The 23,147-nt window shown below is 38.6% G+C and overlaps 1 protein-coding gene across 3 annotated transcripts in view; it reads right to left on the bottom strand.

Moving 5' to 3' along the window:
- LOC124158430 (hemocytin) overlaps positions 1 to 23,147 on the bottom strand; it is a 309,825-nt gene that overhangs the window by 13,403 nt on the left and 273,275 nt on the right. For all 3 annotated transcript variants that reach the window (XM_046533513.1, XM_046533511.1, XM_046533512.1), the window contains 4 exons: positions 21,422 to 21,691; positions 11,537 to 11,659; positions 9,569 to 9,727; positions 8,431 to 8,574 (listed from right to left, as the gene is read on the bottom strand). In XM_046533513.1, coding sequence (XP_046389469.1) covers positions 8,431 to 8,574; positions 9,569 to 9,727; positions 11,537 to 11,659; positions 21,422 to 21,691 — 696 coding nt within the window. The remainder of the gene's footprint in view (positions 1 to 8,430; positions 8,575 to 9,568; positions 9,728 to 11,536; positions 11,660 to 21,421; positions 21,692 to 23,147) is intronic.

The following is a 23,147-nucleotide window of genomic DNA, read 5'->3' as shown; positions in this document are numbered from 1 at the left end:
TTGACAAAAGCATCTTTCATATCATCACTATGTAATTAAAATATAATAGCTAAATTTCAAAACAGAATATACCTGAAAAATGGTGTTATATGATAGGTATTACTTTAGAATATTAGCACTCATGTCTAAATTTAAAATAAAAGTATCTCATTTAATATCTATCATTTATTGATAATATCTTATCATTATCAATAATGTCTCTCAAATTTACTCTCCTTTTACAGACTTTAAATTTTTGCTCAGAAAGCAAAGCATCTTCACTCTGTCAGGATAAAGCCTGTTGCATTTTACATATTTTTCCTGCAGGACTAAATGTCTTTCACTGAACACAGTGGATGGTGGTATGGCAAGAAACCTCTTCGCTAATACTTTCAGCCTTGGGTAGCAGATACAAGTCTTTCAGTATTTCCCAGGGAAGGAATTTGGTGGTGCATTCATCTATGATAAATAAGCTTCCATTTCAGCTTCAACAGTGTTTGCTATGGTGACTTTGGGTACTTTTCCAAATGCATCACTGTATTTTGACCATGTACCTGTCACAGGCTCCCTAGTCTGAATTTTCTCCTTCGGAAGATAATATGGAAGTCTGAGTAGCACTTTTTGATCTTGAGTCGAGTTAAAAATTACTTGCGAGTAACGAGACGAGTATGATAATTTCTGAACCAGGCAATACAGCAATGCATAATACAATATATTTTACTCCAATTTTCTATGATGAATGTCTAGCCTAATGTAAGAATGAAAATATAATGAGGATCGTTGATGGTTATTGTCAGAAGTAGGAGATGAATGAAAATTAATTTGTCTTCAATAGTTCCATAGGCACAGTTGAAATTAATTAACCCCAAGTAATATGTTGACCATTTAAGTCATATATGTATCCAAACTACAAGAGAGAGCCCTGAGTATAGTAATTTTCACAGCTATAATAAAGATTACACACTAAGTACAGTCGGATCCAGATTTAAGGTCTTCGCATTTAACGTTTTTCCGCATTTAGCGTTTATTTTTTTGGGTCCCGATTCATTCCCTATTAGGACAATGTAAAAATTATCCGTATTTAGTGTTTCCGCATTTTGCGTTTTTCCGCATTCATGGTCGTAAAAATTTGTCCCGCTCAAGATTGTTTTGCCCGATTTAACGTTTTTTCATGACGGTTCATCCAAATCTTCGAATTTATGCTCATCAACAAGAACAGTCTCATGAAAGTTTAACAAGAGTCGATAGAATCTACCGGGGAACGCTTCTTCAACTGCTTTCTTCCGCGAGCGCAGCGCTGCGACCTTCAACTCGCAAGTTGGGTGATTTGTCTTCTCATAACATTTTGCTCCCCTTCTGATCCAAACACCAGGCACTTTTTGTATCAGATCCGATCTAATGGAGCAAAGCCATCCCTTAATAACCTCAAACTACCTTATCCTTCACTTCTTGAACTTGACTTCGATGATACGTGACGACTGATGACACGAGTTATCCTCCGAGGGCCGCTACAATAATGGTTTTCTCGTTATGTTTTCAATTGATGGCTTATGCCCCTTTCAACTCTACTCCCTACGGGCAGTCGATTATTAGCCCAATATTTTTTCAGTCGGCTACTTTCTCTTTTCAAAAGAGGAGGCCCAATATCAATTGCGCAGTTCACTAGAAGATTCTTTCTATAATCCATTCCAAGGTCAGTTTCCACGGAGGAACAGCGAAAGAACAGAGGAAGTGTTTCCCCTGTCATGACCGTGAGTGAGAGCATTCTTTCCCTACGGAACAACATTATTTTACATCGTAATTTAGATATCCCGGAGCCAATTTATCGACATGCGGCTGGTTAATATCGCTGTCGATTCAAAAATATTTATCTGGTGCTAATTAATGTCAAAAGAGAATGACAATCGGAGTTTTGACGAACTATCACGGTCCATGACTCTAAATAAATCGCTCATGCTGGAAAAAAAATCACCGCATACTCACGGTAGAATATATTAGCGCGGAAAAATACGAAAATCCGGCAGGTGGTGGTGGTTGACTTCGACATCATAACCCTGACGAAGTTGCCAAACTCAAGAGGCACTGACAATTTTTCGAATGAAATCCAGTTCTGTTGAAGATTAAACCTTTTCACTTAACAGAGTTTTGCTAATCGTTATTCAAGGTCCAACCAAATTTTATTTAAAGCTGCCGAGAAACAAGGCGAGTCGGAGTCAAGGTGATCAGCGCGCCGCGTAAGCAACTTCTCCCGGCCCCATTCGACCTGCATAAGGCCGCAGATATATGACAACGAATCTGGTGTTATCATCGAGTTGAATCACCATCGACTTGTACGCATACTAAAATAAGATTCTACTTTTTGGATGACCTCCAAATCCAAAATGTGCGCATAGGAGGCTTTTTAAAGGCTCATAAATCCCTTGTTTCGCCGAAGCAACAGAAAACGTTAAGTTGGCAAAATTCCAGAAAACCGTCAAAAATTACGTTACTATATATATAGCCTATACTATATATATAGCCTATACTATATATATAGCCTATACTATATATATGTATAGCCTATAATCACTAATGTCCATAATAATAATGTGTGGGAATGCTTTTAAGTTGATGTTTATTAGAATTTTCTTAAAATATTTCATTAAAACAATTGTTATCCTCTCATTACTTATTTTTACTACCCATTTTTTTAGCTGATTCCTGAAAAGTATTATTCAACCTTCATAGGGCAAAGAACAGTTCATTAAAGAATTTTTTGCTGCATTCAGCACCTTTTAGTTACTTAAAATAATATTTTTTATTCATAAAAAGCCATTCCAATCATTACAGACACTAAAACCTGAAAAAAATGGCAGGTCCTCATTTAGTGTTTTTCCGCATTTAGTGTTTTAAATTTTGTCCCCCCTGAAAAACCTTAAATCAGGATTCTACTGTATATGAGTCATGTAATATTTGGTACTTTCAAATTGTCAAGCAGAAAATCCAATTATTCTACATGCTCAGCCGGCAAGTTTTGACATCTCCATGTTACGGTATTACTGCCTGCAGAAAATCGCCTTTTGCTTCACACTTGTGTGACTGGGCAAGTACTTTCCTACCAAAATTACAAGATTTTGGAGACTTTGGAATTTTTATTAAAAATTATATCAACGATTTATTTGGACCTTGAATCTTCATGGAATTCAAGTGGACGAAAACCAACTGTAGAACTAAACTTTAGTTTTGTAGAGCCAAAAAAATTCTATACTTCTCACGTCATTTAATCAGCGTTAAAATCTCTTGCTTTCTTTTAAGTTCAAGAAAGAAACTAAACGCTACAAATGAATATTACATCGGACGGATGCAGTAATAAAAAAGGCTAAAAGATGCCTTGTGATATGAAAACTCCCCCTTCCGCGTGACTCACCTCGGCGAATGTGGAAAGGGAAAAAGGGTATCAGATGTTGCCTTTCATGAAAACAGTTCATTTTTCTCTCTCTTAAGCATACTGACTTAATTTCTTCACTTTACTTCAATACCCAAGCCATATTTCTCATGCGTGGGATGGTTCCGAAAAATATCCAATCCTTAGTATTTTCACTCGAGTAATGCGCTAAATGTTCTAGTCGATCTATACATAATCCTTTTTAACATCCTCAGTTAAGTGTTTTAAGTCAATGAAGACGATTATCCATGCTTTACATGACGATTTTCCAGACTAATGTTTTAAAAAACTTGAAAAATTGGCCTCAGTTACCGAGCCTCAGAGGTCCGCGGCGTGTAGGTCAGCCTTGACGCGCGATTGAAAAATCGCTCTTATTTCCTCCGTCGCAAACTTTTCCAAGATTTCTACTTAGTAATCTTTAGAAATCTCTACTTTATATTGTGGGTCCAAATTTTCCGAGTTTTATTTTTCGTAAAAGATAATGTCTACTTTATGTCAAATTTCACGTGAAAAACGGGTCGGCCATTTTGTGTTGTAAAACCAGACAGATGATAGCCAAAATCTTCAAAAATCATTGAAAATATAGGAAAAGCACCAGGTCAAAGAAATATTGCGTTTTTTTATTCCATAAAACTCATACCAACGCAAAACCACCTGGATAAGTTCAAAGATTTTTTGAGGAAAAACGGTATCTCGCGTGGCATTGAAAAATTGATCATGTTTGGGCCACTGTATCTCACTAAAGGGTCGTATTTATGTAAAACGGCATATAAATCTATATCCGGTAATAATTTATGGGTATTTACGCTATCCCCAAAAAGGTCATTTTGGACTTCATTCCAGCTTTATCCGATTTTGGACCAGTGCGCTCCGGGTAGGAAGACGATCGGCCGCCGCGGCTGTCGTAAAGGTATTCGGCGCCCATGTCAACAACTATAGTGCATTCGGCAAGCTGAAACTACCTGGCCAAGGCGTTAGAAAGACTTATTGGCTTTAAAAACTGCATTATTACATGAGTTTCATGATAGCGCTTCCTGTCGGCAGATCGCTGGACCTACTAGACTCGAAAGCTCTGTAACCTTAACTACTCGACTCGACATTCATAATGCTACTCGAAACGCTCGAGTCGAGTACCAACTACTCGACTCGACTTGAATTTTTGAGTACTCGCACATCCTTAGAAGATATGTGTTTTGTTATCACGATTACGTGGTGCAAAAATTCAAATGACTGTTGGAAACGCGGTCCGCGTTTCCAACGCAATTTTGTGGTTTGAAGTACTACTGGAATCGGAATCGATTTTTCACCTTGGCAAGTACTCATTTTCGATTCTGGTTCTTGGTCGAGAATCGAGGAATCGAACCGACCCATCACTAAAGAAAACACATACTTCCGCCTTACTTCTCAAGCTCACTCATACACAATATAGCCTACAGGAAAGACAGAATCATCTTGGCCTCTTATAAAGGCAGCAAAAAAAATATACATGTATAGAGTGTAAGATCAATAATTTTGAATACTTGGAACAGACAAATCCGGTTTAGCAATATTTCGTGTGAATAGATTGGTGGACCTGGATGCAGGCAACACTGAAACATGGAATTTTTTCCGTACCTTGCATTTTCATCAGGGTAAATGATGAATTGTTGAGTAAGGGGTCAAGTTAAAAGAAAAAACCCAAACAAATTCATGAAATTTAAGATTAAACGTGACTAAAAAAGATTCAAAATATTTGACAAAGTTCTTTATCCATAGATTGCAAGTGTGTATAAGTCGTGAAAGAAATCTTGATGAGACAACAGGTAGGTGGAGGGAAAATGGCACAATGGCATATTTATAATCTGACTTGAACATCAATATCAATTCACCCCTCTATAATTTTCAACATGCATCAGTCACAAGTTCTACGTCATTTTCATGACTACCAACACAAACTTATCGGAAATCATCAAATCCTCCAATCGGGGGCAATCCCACTTCAAATACATATACAGTGGAACCTCGATCTGTCGTTTTTCTGGGGGATGGATGAAAAGAACGATGAATGCGGGAAAACGATCAATGCGGGAATGGTTGTCCGGGTTGCCTATGTCCCAGGATCAGCTGGATTTGTGCGATTATGACATTCATTAATGGATTCAAACGAAATTTCAGCCGATTACAGGAATATTATTACTTCATCGAAACACTTAGGTCATATTGTTGATTCGACTTATCTCTCTTTCTAAAATCCTAAAGGAACAAGCCGCCTTGCTAAAAAATGTTTGCACTCCACTCGGAATTTTCACGGCTATTATGCATTTCTGTCTGATGTAAAAATTCTTATCCATCAAATGCCATTTCAAGTACACGTATTTACGAGAGAAATGTGCGTGTTATGCCTCAAACAACTGATTTCGCCGTCGCAGTGATTGGTTATGAAATGGATCAAGAAGGCCAAGAATAAGAATAATACTAATAAAAATGAAACCGGACTCCATTGAACCCACACGGAAAACATTTGCTAGTTTAAGTCAACCCACCCCGGAAAGTACGGAACCACTCGTACGAGGTGAAGTTCGGCACTAATGCTATCGCGTACGGCATAGGCAGAGCTTACTGCAGAGGGTGAAGCATGACCATATGACTGCGCAATGAAATTTTTTATCGTATAGAGAAGGCAACTTACCCACTCATTTCTAACAATAAGTAGCGTAGCTCTAGATGAGCAGATGAATTCAGATTGCTAGTAGGGAGAAACAAAATATCCTGAGAAGACATCGCTTCGTTAGCAACTCAGACAAGTGAGACTTGTAGCATAATTCGTAAATTGTAACCAGTCCCTGTTTTCGAAAAAATTCTGCATCAACTGCCGTGAAGCTCACTATCAGCTGCGAGTATATCGATATTCGCCAGAAATCACCATCGTATTGTTCCAATTATTTCCTTGCTTAAAATGCTTAAATAACGTTACAAATACGTCGTGTTTGGTATCAATATTTACTGAATTACGTGCACATCACTAATATCTCAATCTAATAAAAGTATAATACCAATTGCCGAAATTCATTTCTACACACCTTTTGAGCTAATCGGTGATTCATGCAGCAGTTGACCTCCAGAGGTGGGGATCTTTGAAGCGAGTCAGCTAAAATAAAGTCAGTGGTCGAGAAAGGGGGAAGCATGAAAAAGGTTTCTTTTGTTCTCGAGTAACTTGATATTTTCTTTCCAAGCTAAGGTCTTCGTAATATGATCCCTGCTCGAGCTGGGACCTTTTTTTTTTATTTCGGAGAAGAGGAAAGCTTCAGACGGGGAGAGGCGAGTGCTAAATGGAGGGGGATACAGGATCTTGGGAAATGCGATAATGTAACTATCCCTAAGCACTCAGCTTCTCCCTATCATATTTCAATCTCCTGGGGAAGATTCAAACTTTGTGTCTGTCGTTATTAGCCGTAAACAACAAGTTGTAAACACTTCGTCTCATTTTCGTCAAACGATAGATGCAGGAAAATTATACGACGGGACTGCGATCGTCAAACGATAAATGCGGGAAAACGATACTTCGGGGAACGATAGATGCGGGAAAAAATTACATCGTCTTTATGGAACTTAATTTGGGACCAGGAGCGGCAAACGATGAATGCAGGAAAACAATGAATGCGGGAACGATAAATCGGGGTTCCACTGTAATTAATAACCGATAGTGAATTTTAACTCTTACATTTACTATTAGTACTTGCAGCTAATCTTATGGGTTTGGAGAATGCAAGTATTTTGGAAAAACTACTTGGCATTAACTTCATAAACAATCTTCGACTAGTCCATATGATTCATACGGAGAGAGGGCCTTAAGGCTACCGGCTTTGCATTGGAGTTTGCTCACCTGGCAACCAACTCAAGAACATAATGCAGGGTTGCTCTCATGGAATTGCTTACCTCAATCCCAGGATTCAGGAAGAATTGAAAATATCATGAGAACGTCTACTATAGTGAAAAGGGATTGAAATTTCTTCTATGTAAAGAAAACAAAGTCATAAATCGAGTTAGTTACACCATTTTTAACTCAAAAACTTCTGTGCGAATTTTAATGATACTTATTTACTTTTATGGATTTTTCTCAGACCTAAATAACAGAATAAACATCAAAAGAACATTTTAAGAACATCTACTTGCGAAAAGGGATTGGTATATCCGATAAAAAAAACTACTGCAAAGCTCCCCTGCATGAAGCGACTGGCCATGTTCACAAGTGGATTTTCAAAAAAACACAAAATTGTGATGGGGAAAGAGGGCTGAGAAAAAAAATCTGAAAAAATTCTTTTAAACAAAATTTTGATTTCCACTGTGACAAAATGAGAGCATTTAGATAAAAGACGTCAGTGGAATTCCTCTTCATGACAGTTTGAGCTCAATGACAGAAAAAGTAAGCTATCGCATTTCAAGAGGGAAAATAAATATTCGTGTGGCACACATTTTTCGTCAAACTGCAGATCCCCTCGGATAGATTTTAAGTAATCTTTGGCATGGGGCGTGCACAACGTAAACTTCAACCCACTTCCATTCATTCCTCTCCCAATTAAAAAGAAAGCTCGAGGAAAGAGACATCACACGTTGATTCGAATGCGAATTCTGTTGTGCGAAATCACCACATCTAGGTATACCAAATCATGTAATGAAATATTTTGCACAAGAAAATGGCAGATTAGTTGACTAGCTCTCACAGGATTAGCAAGAAGACAGCCAGGCTATGAGACAGCAACAAAACCACTGAGATAGCCATATTTCATTTACATACTTTCAAAAATAGAAATTTTGAAAAACTTCCGAAAACTTCTTTTGTTGTTTAGATCATTCCATTATTTAGATTTCCAGATTATCGATCTTCCACTGTAAGTGAATTACAAAACACAAATATGGACAAAGCATGTCTCCCAGGCTACACTACAGACAGCAACAGCATACATGAATAATCCTGACCTGATTGATATGCAACTCTTGTACATACACAACATATTCTTTTGACCGCCATCACTTGCCGCATACCATACCTTCAGCTCATGCTCACCAACCAGGCAGGCAATCTTAAAGGTTTTATTGCAGCAGCTTCCTTCAAATGGAAGCACTTCCACCTTAAAATCTTCACGGATTTTTTCATCCTGTGGACAGGACACATCAACTGATTGTGTTTGAACCTGAAATGGAATGATAGCACTTGGATATCACACTCTGACAAATGGCTCCAACCTCCACCTCCACATTCTGGTTCATTTCCCTTTGCTAGGTTGTGAATTATCTCCATTACCAGGATATTGACTTTAATATGTAATACACTCATACCTTGCTAAGCACAAGGAATGTGTTTCTCAGGGTCTTTGCAGTTATATAACTTGAGTTAAAGGGGACCATTCTAACACAGGGAAGATATGGATGCATTCCTGGTAGCAAAGGTGTTGGCATCTGATTTAAGACCATACGTATTCCCATTGGTGGCCTTGGAAAAGCATTTTTAATAAAAACATTTAGGACCAGTTTTTTTCATGTCTAGTTACCATCAATCGGAACATAGAGCAGTTCTAACCTTAACTTGAGAATATTTGAAAGTTTAAAGAACCACTTATGAATGAACTATTAAACCACTTCAGAACAACATCTCGTTTAACAGGTGGCCTTAAATGCAAGAAGACATCATTGACTTGGATTTTCATGCTCCAAAAAACTAACTTATTTACATTATAAAAGTGGCCCTTACAGTTTAAATACCTTCAAAGATAGTGGGCAGGCATTCAAAGTCATTTTTCACGCAATAGAAATCATTGTGACAGTTATGATGTAGGTCATTACCTAAATGATGCCAAGGTCATTGGACAGCATACTGACACATTATTTCCAGCAATTTTTTGGTGATTATGGCAAGTAGTGAGAGACACATTATGATTATCAGCATATGGTTTAAGCAGCTAGAAGTAGAATGCTTGCCTCAAAAGGGGACAGTGTCTTTATTATTATTATTTTTCACAAGAGACTTGTGCACAAATATAAAAGAGATGATTACAAAGAAGGCGTCAAGCTTGAGGATTTGAATTACTCTCCACAGTCCTTGAAAAGTATAGCATAGCTCATGTCTAGTGTGTTCTGGAAGACTAGTTCTTGCACGAGGAGAGAGCACGGACATTTAAAGGTACTCACAACACCGTCAATCTCTCGGCAGTAATACGTGGTGCAGTAGTCACTAGAGAGCCAGCTGCTGCCAACAGGATGCATCTTGCCGTCTGCCACGCACGCCACCTGCTTGCACTTTCCACAGCACTCTTCAGAGTCTGGCCCAGGTTCTTGATACTCCCAACCCTGCAACGCAACACACACAAAGCAAATGAACTGAGCAACATGCCACAAACTCTACCTACCCACACAATTTGCTCTATATGTAGTAATACTTATGATTTGATTCTCATCACCAAAATTCTGACTTTCAACAGCAGTTGGTGAAATTTTTTAAATTTCCTATGATAGCACATTTCAGCATTCAACTGCTTCATGCAGCTGCCTTTTTTGTGTGATATGCATTCTTTATGCTTCTCCAGACATATTTTAACATCCTAACTGGAGGATATTTATAAATTATAAACTTGTATTAGTGATTTCAACTGATACAACGAGTGATAAAAATAAAAATGAGGCCAAAGAAAATATGCATAGTTTTCATCATAATGAAACAAAACATATCTATTATGTTATGTTAATCATTATCTATTATGTTAAGATCATGCTGCACCATAGTGGAATCATTAACTCTAGCAGGGTGATCATTGAACTTAAGCCAATATTTCATCAACATGCATCAATTATGATGGTGCTGCAATGGAGGACACAGAAAAGTCTCTTTGGCCCTTCACTGAGACTCAAAATAATTTCTGATAAGGCTTTTTTTAATTTTCATGAAGACTATTTTGCATGACTTAAAAATGATAGCATGTATTTACATAGTTTTGGATCTCAATTTTGATAAAAGTATTTCTTCATGCAATCTCCGACGAATTTCCATCCTTCAACTGAAAACATTACAAGTATTCAGACGTGCAATTACCCAACAATTTTGAAACATGCGCATGTAGTTTCTAGGAATTCTTCTGTGAACAAGGAATAATTTAGACTTGATACTTTATGTATGTTGCTGGTGGTTTTCGGGTATTGCTGTGTAGAAAACATTTTAACTCGACGTTTCACTCCTCCTACTGGGAGCGTTATCAAGAGAATGGAAGGAATTTATACTCGTCCCGAGCTTATATATGTTTTTTCGCTACCCATTGTTGTGCCGGATTTGAATTTTAGCCGATAGCCGTTGGCCATTATATTGTGCTAGGAACCCTCTCCATATACGGCTGAGGTTATACCCATCCTCCCTATTAAAGTTATTAGGTCTTTTCGCAATCTCTATGGATTCACGTATAAGACGCGGATGGTATTCTTCCGTCTTCGCTAATACCCGTGTAGCGTCAAACATTATTCTATGCCTGGGGCTGGAGGCAAAATGTTCAGCAACAGCTGATGCGTCCCACTGATGTAATTTTAACGCCCTATCGTCAGTGGGATGCATCAGCTGTTGCTGAACATTTAGCCTCCAGCCCCGGGCATAGAATAATGTTTGACGCTACATGGGTATTGGCGAAGACGGAAGAATATCATCCGCGTCTTATACGTGAATCCATCGAGATAGCGAAAAGGCCTAATAACTTTAATAGGGAGGATGGGTATAACCTCAGCCGTATATGGAGAGGGCTCCTAGCACAATATAATGACCAACGGCTATCGCCTAAAATTCAAATCCGGCACAACAATGGGTAGCGAAAAAACATATATAAGCTCGGGACGAGAATAAATTCCTTCCATTCTCTTGATAACGCTCCCAGTAGGAGGAGTGAAACGTTGAGTGAAAATGTTTTCTACACAGCAATACCCGAAAACCACCAGCAACATAGATAAAAGAGGCTGTGAAAGTCTTCAGACGAAAATTGATACTTTATGCTTCTCAGCAATGTAACCCCCAAAACTAAGATATACTACTTGCTCTACTTTTGCATTCTTCAGCATTACATTCCACACAAAATTCGAGAATTGCCTATACGTGGCATTGGCCAACATGATTCATTAACTCACCTTTTCACAAACTTTGACGCAATGTTGAACTTTATATTGCTTTATCACCAGTGATGCGTTGGTTGATAGGATGCATTGCTTGGAGATACAGCTCTCCCCAGGCACTGACCACTCCTTCCCAACCTAAAGAAATGTCCACAATGAATAAAGAGCCAACTCCATTTGACAGACACGAACAGTTTCATTCCTTAAACGCTACATATGACCTTTGAACTCTTCACAAATGTAAGTCTCGCTTTACTCTTTGACTACAATTGGCTTATGGAGTGCACGGGCCCAGTGATGATGGGGCCCAGCTGATAGTGTTTCTGTAATCCACGGAGCAGAGAAAGCAAAAAATTGCCAGAAAGAAATGGTTTCATATCAATCCAAAAAAGCTTTCTTTTGACACCAAAGATTCAAAGCAAAAAGTCGCCTTTAGTCAACTCATTCTGCCATCATCCCAAATCACAAAAACTTGAGTTAAAATGCTACTAGGGAGCAATAGGAAACCAAAATACTGTTATTTTCATACTCAAAGAAATTCAATAATGATGAGATTGAATTTTTATTGAAACATCAATGCGAGCTTGAGCCAAAAATTTCTAATGAAACTAAGTAGATCTACTTTAAATAAATGGGCAAATCATAGACACTATATGCATATTCTCAAGCAGAGCAATTTGAGTACATCTATACATGTATATAATTCGAAGTTGAAAACCATGTTACCCAGTGAGAAATGAGTTATCGAATCGCCGTCGAAGATGTCATCGATAAAACGTCGATGGCAACACATCGATCGATGTCTATATGGTCCGAAAATCGACGTGTTTTCGAAGTCGAAGTCATCGACGTGTTTTCTATGTCGACGTGGTACCGTCTTCTTAACTGCGATTACTAATAATAATTATGGAAATATAGATTTTTTCGGCTAATAAAGAGCATCTATTGCTGCCCCAACGACGGATTTCACTCGAGCACGAATTGTCTAAACAAATGATGGGTGACATAATTAGTCTGTTTCAAATTTATTATGGTGAATTGTAACCTCAAGTCCTTCATATTTATTTTCAATAATAATCAGAAACCCCTGAGAAAATATATGAGATGTTGATATCTATGACGCAAGGCTAAAGGTATCGAAATGACACGAAACAAAACACCGACAGCAACCGACACAGGTTTCCCACGGTTCAACCGGCTTATCAGATCGACGGAGTCCAAAGATTAGTAGAGACCGGTAGAGTCTGTTGGAGACTGCCTTCAAGCTTCAACGACATGCGATTCCGGTAAAGTTGCAGAATGAAAAGAAATCAAAGATTGTTCTCCGAGATTAAGACTAATGTGTATGAATTAATAAAATAATTATTTAATTTTAGCTTTATGATTTGTTTCACATATGTTTTAATAGAGTCTCACAGTTAAATTTAAGACTTTGTCACAACATCACTCAGCCAATCAACACGCTGGCCCCGCTGACCAATGAGAATAACACGTCGAAAAATCGTCGATTGAACAAATAAAATCGACATCGACCACATATCGATCTATAGTCGTTGAATCAACGAATATTCGACATAGATTCGATGAACCATTTCTCACTGGGTTACACCATTAGTAACTAGAGAATCATTGCACCAATTATAATGATATTTGGTGTTTTGGATTCATCTTGGCCCCAAATAACAGAATGAACATTAAAAAATAGTGAAAGTCCATGGAAAAAATTAATCTTGATCTTTGGGGTATTGTTTTTAGGAGTTGGTAGCACTGCAAAAGTTGTTGAGTTGGTCAAAACTAAATTACAGTGGAACTTGGTTAGTACGTTCCTCGTTAGTACGTTTTCCTCCTTAGTACGGCGATTTCTCTCGGTACCGGTACAATACGAACAAAATACAGGTAAAAGTGTTTGGTTAGTACGTTCGAAAAAATTGCGCTTTCCTGGTTAGTACGCTCAATCGCTTGCCGTGACACAACCCGCAATTCGTTCTCTAGTATCTTCTTAAGGGTCGTAAACCTCCGAATTCATGATATAACTTATTATTATTAGCCATTGACATTCTTGCATTCGTTCCACATCTCTTTCTTCGACCGTGATTTATCCAAATACATTTCTCAATTCTTATGACGTGATGAATAATAAAATCGGCCATTTATCGGGAATGTCTGACTATGGAAAACTGCAGCCAATGAGAAACTCCAATTTTCACCACCCCGAGCTCCTCACCTTCTGTTGCCTCTGGAGTGCCCACTGCGAACAAATTTTGCTGCACGAGTTATCACGATGAAGAAATGAGTCTTATCCAATTCCCACTTTATCTAAAGCAGTACTGCACGTACTCCATAAACTCGACGTCAAGGCTATGGAAGCATTGAGCTGTCATTCAGGTGTAAATGGCTTAATATTGTTTCAAATCTGTTACAATGCATGCTTGCCAACAAGAGTGTGGGGAAGTACCTTTTTTTAAGTTTTGTTACCTTCTTGGACCAACACATACGTTTATTAGGGTATTTATCGTACATTGCTTCTCCTTCCAAGGAACAGTAGAAATAAATGAGATAACATTCTACAATTAGTATTATACTGCCTCCTTTTAAATGGTCTAGATTAGGTCTAGCATATTTGCCTACTGCTGCGGGAGCAGACGATGCTCTGGATCTCCACGCGAAGCTTAGCTTTAAAATACGTTATCTCGGCACGTAAGTAGACGACATTATACGAATTTCTAAAGTAAATTTCAAATGTATAATATAAAATCTTCTTGTAATTACGTCGTAACATAATAATCTTGCGTGTTATTAATCAATATAACAAACGATATGGTTTTATTCCAGACGCGAATGTGTACGGCTGTTGCCGTAATTTAAGGTTAATACAATTTTGTCCCATTTTCATATGTTTAAAAACAACAAGTGGACATAACCAGGGTTGTTGTTATATTCTCAGAGTATGCCGTGAGAAAGAAGAAATGACTTAGCTTTACTTTCCTCTTTCTATAAATATATATATAGGATAAATCACGGGAGATAGACGCCTTTTTCATGTACAGTAAAACTTTGATTTTACGCTGTTGGAGGGACCAAAATATGGGCGCTGTGTAAAATCAAAGTGTGTAAAATCAAGGGTTGGTATTAAGGACGAGTATAGTATTCAGGATAACTCTTCCTCATTATTTTTAGAAGGCTTAGTCATACACTTTTGTATAGCTCTGATTTAAGCCAAAACCGGAACCAGAAAAAAGTCTCATATGTGAGGTTGTAGGTAAAAGAGCATGAAATCTTTTTCAATCACGTCAGATATGTTTCTTGGATTCAATTAGTCATTAGAGGGTAAGAAAATGAAGCCTAATAATCTGATTTACTCACAAGCAATACCACAGATGACGTGTTACCTTAAGAGAAACAGCATTGCATTCCTGAACAATTTTTCCCATGGTTGAACAACATGGTTGAATTGCTAGCATTTCTGGCACTAAGATTACTTCTGTTACCCAGGAGAAATTTCGGAATGGTGATACTAAATGCTCGCAGAGGAGCTAATTTTCGAAAATATTCTCATTAAAAGCAGTTTTCAAGAAATCTGTTTGACCACCTGCAGACAAACAAAGATTGGAGATTGAAGAAATGAGATATCTGAGGATAGTCATCCAAATTAACCCCATTAACAGGGAGCAAAATTTTGCTAATACATATATCACAAAGGCTTTACACCCTGTGGGCCTGGGTTCAAGTCCTGGCAGTAGCAGAAACTTATCAGAGATGGTCCTATCCCTATTTGAGGGTAATGTGGAGGGCACTTCCAGAGCACAACTCTGTCCATCAGATGGGACGTTAAGTCCTGGTCCATTTGAAGCCTATCATTACAACCTGGCTAATGCCAACATAAGGTTCCTATCCCCCAGCCCTTACTTTATGGCGCTAATGACCCCAGCTGTCGGTTACCTCCTTTCAAATATCTTACCATAGATAATATGGAGCACTCAGGACCCGGGATATTCGGAAATTTAGATTTTTCCGATGTTTGGATCACTTTTTTTAAGAGAACTATTTAAATAACCATGCAACTGCCGTCATGTCGCCAGTGACGAATAAAAAAATGATTAATAGTCCGGAACAATTTTCCCTCTATAATTTTTATGCATTAAAAAAGCATTTTCCAATGAAATTTTAGCATTAGTAGATTGAATCTACCAGGTATAGCTTCGTCGGCATTCTTCCGCGAATTTAGCGCCGGGACCTTCGACACAAGCCGTGTGACTCATCTTCACGTAATATTTTGCTTCCCCATATCTGATAACAACACCGGACAATTTTTGTATTTCGATTTAATGGTGCTAAGCCATTCCTGAGTTTAAAGGGACTGCCATATCACTCACGTCTTGAATTTAACTTTAATGATTACAAGACGATTGACAACGCGAGTTATTCTCCGTGGGCATTAACTCCCGTTCAGTTAAAAATAAACGCTTGCCACCTAGCGGAGTTAAGATAATAGCTATAAAGTTCCGATCATGTTTCATTTAAACCCACTGACAATGAGATACAAGTTGAGTCAGTTCTGATAAGTGCGCCGCACAAGCAACTTTCCCTCGCCTCCATTCGTCCCGCAGATGTGGCGTTAGCCCGCGGAATGAAACAATGCATGCTGCCTTTACCATCATGTTGAATCACCATCGACTTACCAACATACTAGAAGTTCAACTATCTTTTTTGGATTACCTTGGAAGCCAAAATTTTGGCACGGGAGGATTTTTAACGACTCATTTCGCCGTTATATTTCGCTGGGGCGAAGGAAAACATAGCGTTCGCAAAATTCTAGAAAACCTTCCGTTAGGGATAGATATTCCGTAGTTCATAATTCCGGATTAACGACCATCTACTGTAATTACAATATATATGTTATAAATAGCGTCGATCGATAAGTCGAATAATAAACGAAAGGTGATAATGTTAATATCTCCGGCGATCATTTGTCTTAATCACGCATGCACGGCGATTGCCGTATATTTTAGGTTTCGATATCCTTCTACGGCAAATATTAACTAAGAGCGATATTCGCGTTCGTAAAGGAGCCTGAAATATTGCTGAGAGGGAGCAGGGGGAAGTAATTATTAGATTCGCGATGTTTTTAGTTTCACGCTCAACAACGCGACGCCATTTCAACCGTTCCTGTATTCAGTTTTGCAACTCATTGAGACGAATAAATAACCTTACTTCATATTGCTCCAGTCGGAATTTTCAAAACAAGTCGAAAGACAACTGCGTAAAATCAAGATTAGCGGCCTCTTTGGGGATGGGGTTATGCTGCGCAAAATCGAAAAACTGCGTAAAATCAAGAAAAGATGTAAAATCGAAGTTTCACCATTGCAATTCCCTATGCTTTCCGGCCGGACTTAAGTGTCGCTGCGTAAAAAAGAGACTTGATGTAAAATCGAAGTGCATAAAATCGAAGTTTTACTGTAATTGTCTTCGGGAAACCTATGAAACATTGTGATTTTCATTCACATGGTACTGTTTTTCAATGTAGCGCTCATTTTCGTGATTTTAAAGGTGAAAAGAGTTCAGGAAGGCGATCCTACGAGAACTACCGATAGTAATTGTAATTATGACGACTTTACCACAGATTGCAATTATCCCGACTGCTATTATTTACTTTCCTCGTTAGCACGTTTTCCTGGTTAGTACGTTCATTTTTTATGGTCCCTTCAGAAACGTACTAAACAAGTTCCACTGTATTTGTTTTTTTTTTTACCAATTTGATGATTGAGATTCGTAACAATATTAAAAATATTTTGATGGTTAAAACATATTGAAAATATTAAAATAATATTGAAAATATTTAATTTGAGTAGAGATGGGTCTAAGCTTCTCTTTCTCTTCAAGTTCTGCATTCCTTGGGTGCTTTTGCTGTGATGGTTTGCCCTCTCGCACCACGACACACCTAATCTTCTCTTTGTTTTTTAAATTGTGAAGAGCAAACAGGAAAATAAATTAATAATGCCACTCATATATTACTCTGTTATTTTCACTTTTTTGCTTAGATGTGTTTTGTGTTTACTGGCCATGGTGTCTGCCTTCAAATGCTCTCTATTCACGCAACTCATGGACGAGTGGGTATACTGCCGACTGCTTTCTGCTGCCCAAGGAACAAAAGAAGATCAAGCATTCGAAAATGTTAATGCCACAATATTTTCACCAAAATGAACTACTTAGTTATTGAATGACAGTTAACCAAATGAATTTGAGACTGAGCACTCCATGTTAACTTCATTTCTAACAGATCGCCAGCAATTACAGAGATTAGGGACTTGTGGTAAAGGTTTTCCAGTGTTGGAAACTCTCGCTATGGCGATTGCCAATACCAAAAGGGCTTTTTTTACATGCTAATCATTAGGGATGGATGGATCCAGGACTTTTATTGGATCCTTGATTTTTGGAGCCGGATCTTTCAGATTGGATATTTTCAGATCCAAATGCATTTTCAAATTCCTGACGCTGAGATTCCCCCGATGATTGTTCAATCTCTTGGGAAGAGTCACACTATGTGCCAGTCGTATTTTGCCTTTATTACTTTCCACGGCTGAAATTCTCCTACGTAACCTCTGCGAGAGCTTTCAAATAAAGCAGTGCATGAGTAGGACAAGAATCGCATGCGAAGGCGCATTCGAAGAGAGAATCAGAACTCTTTCCACCCTTATTATTATATTGAAACATCAATGCGAGCTTGAGCCAAAAATTTCTAATGAAACTAAGTAGATCTACTTTAAGTAAATGTGCAAATCATAGACACTATATGCATATTCTCAAGCAGAGCAATTTAAGTACATCTGTACATGTATATGATTCGAAGTTGAAAACCATGTTACACCATTAGAAACTAGAGAATCACTGCACCAATTATAATGATATTTGGTGTTGCATTCACTGAAGCAATTATTTAAAATTTTGGATCCAGACCCGATGTCTTCCACGACTTATGATCCGATGAAGGGCAATATCCGCGAGGTATCTGGTCCATACTAATTATAGGGTCAAGGGTAATTATAGCGTAATGGTGGGGGTCTCGCAATAACCCGTACTTGCTTTAACACTGTTCCACTGCAATTCAGAATCAAATCGTTGTTACTCTGCATTTGCTCAAATCTATTGACTGTGTAACAAAAGACAAAGTCACCAACTATCCATCTGCATTTTTAAAGTTCTTGGATGTGCCTGGCTCAGCACAGCACATTTTACAGCTGAAGGTTGGTGGTCAGGATGCTTTGAAACCTAAACCAACCACAAGTATGTAATGGAACGTGTTTGGTGATTAAAAAAAACCTGATAATCAATGTGATTCACACGACTATAATCAAAAGAAAATTCAAGGATGAGGAAGTTGCCATTCCACGGATTCAAATGATCCGAACTATATGCCCTTGAAGTTTGAACAAATTCAATTTTCAATTCGACTTGCATTCGCTACGACAATTAACAAATCACATCATATACATTTATACAGTGCACTTTTCTGAACCAAGTTATTGTGAGCATCAGTCAAGCATCGGTCTATCATTGCATATACTTGCCCCATGAAGAGGGCAAGTTCACGCAAAAGACTTGGGCCTAAAAACATTTTTTTAAGTTTAAAAACAGAAATAGACCATCAACTGAATGCATAAAATTTTTACTTTATTAACTGCTTTATTAGACCACAATGCCTAAAATTTCCTAAGTTAAAACATAAAAATCAGAAAATGCATAGAGAAAAAAACATATAGGTACAGTAGAACCTCGTTAAAGCGAGTACGGGCTATAGCGACACCCCCGCTATTACGAGAGATAGTCGATGCACCGTCAATTGACCCTATAATAAGTGTGTTAAAAAATTCGTTTTTACGAGGCCCTTTTGGTGTTGGCTCTCGCCATAGCGACGGTTTCACCGCCGGAAAAACTTACATCAAGACTCCTTAATCTCTGTAATTGCTAGCGATCTGTCAGAAATGAAGTTAATGGAGTGCTCAGTCTCAAATTTATGTAGTAAACTGTCGTTAGATAAATAAGTAGTTAATTTTGGTGAAAATATTGTGGCATTAGCATTCGCGAATGCTTGATCTTCTTTTGTTCCTCGGGCGGCAGAAAGCTGTCGTCAGCATAACCGTACATCCATGGGTTGCATGAATAGAAAGCATTTGATGGCAGACACCATGGCCAAAAAAACACCAAACACGTCTAAGCGAGAAAATAAAAAGAAAGGAGTAATATGAGAGTGTCGAAATTAATTTATCTTCCTATTCGCTCTTCACAATTAAAAAAAAACAAAAGCGCCCAAGGAAAGCAGACTATAAGGATCTTTGTTCGGGTGGTTTTGCCCACTCCAATCTGCGGGAACTCCTAAGAAAGGGGCTACGCCAAAGCCTAAAGCGGAGTATTTCAGGGATAGATTGCGAATCGAGAATTTCAACAGTTCGGATGGTTGATTATACTAATGCTAAGCACCAAAGCGTTATCTCCCCTCGTAATGGCTGGTGATGCCTGCGGTGTAAACTCGAAGTCGTGGAAGAAAGGACTCCGGTCATAAGTATCTTAAGGAGTATTCCCCGCGTGATATAACATAGACGAAACGGAACTTTTTTTACATCCTACTCCCCGACAAAATCCTTGCAGTACGAGGTATTTCTCGCAATGATGCCTCTAAAGGTAGGTAGTGCGCCTTAGCGATGATGTAGGATGTACGATGCAATGATACTGAGCGTGAATTGTCTGGATGGACATATTTATTCTCCGTACTGCGGAGTCACAAGGGTGAACTATTCACGTCAGTGGTCAGAGTCGTACTGGAGCTCGATAGAGCTCGAGCGAGCTAGATAATGAAGATATTACATTATCTGATTGAAAAAGTCTTCCAAGGCAGGAACGTTATACAACCTTCCACCGTTTTCGACTGCAGAAACAAATGCAATACGTTATTTCACTTCACTGCCGCTTAATGTACAGGAACAATAAACATACACCAATGGAAACATTTGAGGCATTAAATAACCGCGATACAGTTTTATTAGTTAATTTTTGAATTTTCAGTGGAAAATACCAAAATAATAGAATGATTACGTAAATGCACTAATTAAGTGCATAGAAAAATGGCTTCATCGGTTGTGCATTGGCATAATGATTGACAAAACAATGCCTGGCATGATTTTTATACAGTGCGGGGCTTATAAATTGTTTGAATAGTAAGTCGTTGTTTGAGTAAGGAAATTTAGTGATGCAAAAAAACATCACCTTTCGTCTAGATTTATACTTACGTTTATCGGATAGAAATTTATCTGTCGCCGCACCACTCCTGTTCCTGTATAACTGTTCGCAACAGGTATATTGGCTATTATTTGCTCCACCTCTGGTAAAGCAACAATTCGCTATAGCAAGTGTTTATTGGTGCACCGTGGGGTGTCGTTTTATCGAGGTCGCACTGTACATGCCTCAGTCTACCCAATGTACATTGAATAAAGAAAATGTCTTTCTAACAAGTCATGGAAACACTAATTTTTGTAGTTTTATTGAATCTTTTTCTTATTATTTTTATAACAGTTAAAAAATTATTCAATTCAGTACAGCCACTCTTGATTTATAAATGGTGTAGCAAAACTGTTCATTAATTATTAGATGGTACAAACTTTGCCAGGTCAGCTAGTAATCTAATACAAAATAAAAAGCAATTTTTTTCTATGAGATGACAAAAAATTTTGAACAAGATGCCCACTTAAGACAGCAGACTCTCTTATTGACACATTTATCAACTTTGAAAAAGAAAACCTCAGCTTGAGGTCAAATGAGTTGACTAAAAGGACTTTGCAGAGGTTCAATCGACAGAGAGAGTTTGCATACCTTTGATGCTTGCTACACTGAATCTGCACATGTGCGTACCTGGTAAATCTTGCCTTCGTCAAGGCACGCCTTACGCACAATGTCTGGGCAGCACTTTTGGGGAGAGGGCACGCGCTCCAACTGGTAGTCCTCTGCATCGGGATGCTCCTCGGGTGAGGGGCAGATGGTGCTGCTGCAGCTCGTCTTCACCACCTTGGTGCGCGGTGCCCCCTTGGTGCCACGTCCCTTGGCGCTCCCCCAATGCCTTCCGCCCCTCACTTCAACACAAACACACTCCCTACAAGGCCCGTCCTCCCACACCTCACCCACCTGCAAACAATCCATCCATTCACGTCATCATTGGAACAAAGAATTCTCTCTCAAAGTCTCTCAGTCACAACAAACACACAACTAACTTTTCAAAATCGATTAACATCCTCTCTCAGATTTATTGCATCAAGCACTTGAAATGAAAACAAAAATCAACAAACTTGCCAGTCAATTTACTCAGAAGGGAGACTAAATTTTGGATGGGGAAGCATAATTTTATGACGGATACCGGCACCTTCTTGGATGATGGCAAGTTGACAATGACCCATCAAACTGTGATTATCTTGGCATAGCACTTGGGGGGACCAAAATATATATGGCACTCAGTAAATTCAAGATGGTTTAATGAGGCCAGGAAATTGCTTCCCCTTCACTCTTTGCAAACTTTGACATACAGTAGACTCCCGATTATCCTAATGGCTAATGATGGGGAGAGAGAGACGGCACGAATAATCGGAAAACACGGATAACCCAAACATCAACTCCAATGTCTTGTAATGATCATAATTTACGTAAAACAAACAATATATTATTATTTATGCCGTTATTCTGCTTTATTAGCGTGCTTCCCGGACTCAATGAGAGCTTTCTTCGCCAGTTCGCGATCTTTTTAGCGGCAATAACATGAATGTACTCGTATTATTAATGCTTCATGTAAGGCCCGGTTTCGAAAACCACACTTTCGTGGCTGTGTGATCGCGGATACAGAAAAGTGATTTGCGCGAATGCTTCAATACGACTGCTCGACGTCGGAAACTACATTGTCAGGCACCACGCCACGCAGTCGCGTCTCGCACAAGTTGCCCGGGTTGCATCTGCTGCGGGACGTGTATCCGTGATCACGGAGTGCGTTCGCGCACTGATAGGCTTGGAAAACACGAAATCGGTGCTCCTTTGAATGCGGCTAGCGCGCGATCGCTTCCGTTTTACGAACGGGATTCTGACGGAAATGATAAGCCTGGTGTATCCTAGCATTAATGCAGTAATTCCGATGATTTTGGGTCCGATTTAAGTTTTTTTATAAGATTGCGGAAAAAATTGAGCGAGAGTTAAAATCATGCACGGATAATCCGCAACCCGGATAAACCGCAGCCGGATAATCGGGAGTCTGCTGTACATTGTATTTAACATATGAGTTAAATGGAAAAAGAAAGCAAGGAAATATCTTTGATTTTGATGATTATCTCTTCCCATAGCTTATCAACTCATAAGACTATCCAAAAACAGAGGTAAGGGACTTTGAAGGCTACCAACTACACCCATGTCTCGTATAGCGCAAGGGATGCGTTCCTCGGGGTCTTTGCGCTATACGAATTTGCGTTATACGAGAGCGTTTTATCATTGGGAAGATAGGGATGCGTTCCTGGTAGGATAGGTCTTGGGTATTGAATTTCCTCTAAAACATCTATATTCCCATAAAAAGCCTTAGAAAACATTATTTATATAAATTTTTATA

Source organism: Ischnura elegans, chromosome 5 (assembly GCF_921293095.1).
Source record: "Ischnura elegans chromosome 5, ioIscEleg1.1, whole genome shotgun sequence".
NCBI classification, from domain to species: Eukaryota; Metazoa; Arthropoda; class Insecta; order Odonata; family Coenagrionidae; genus Ischnura; species Ischnura elegans.
This window is presented reverse-complemented; position numbering and strand designations above follow the sequence as displayed.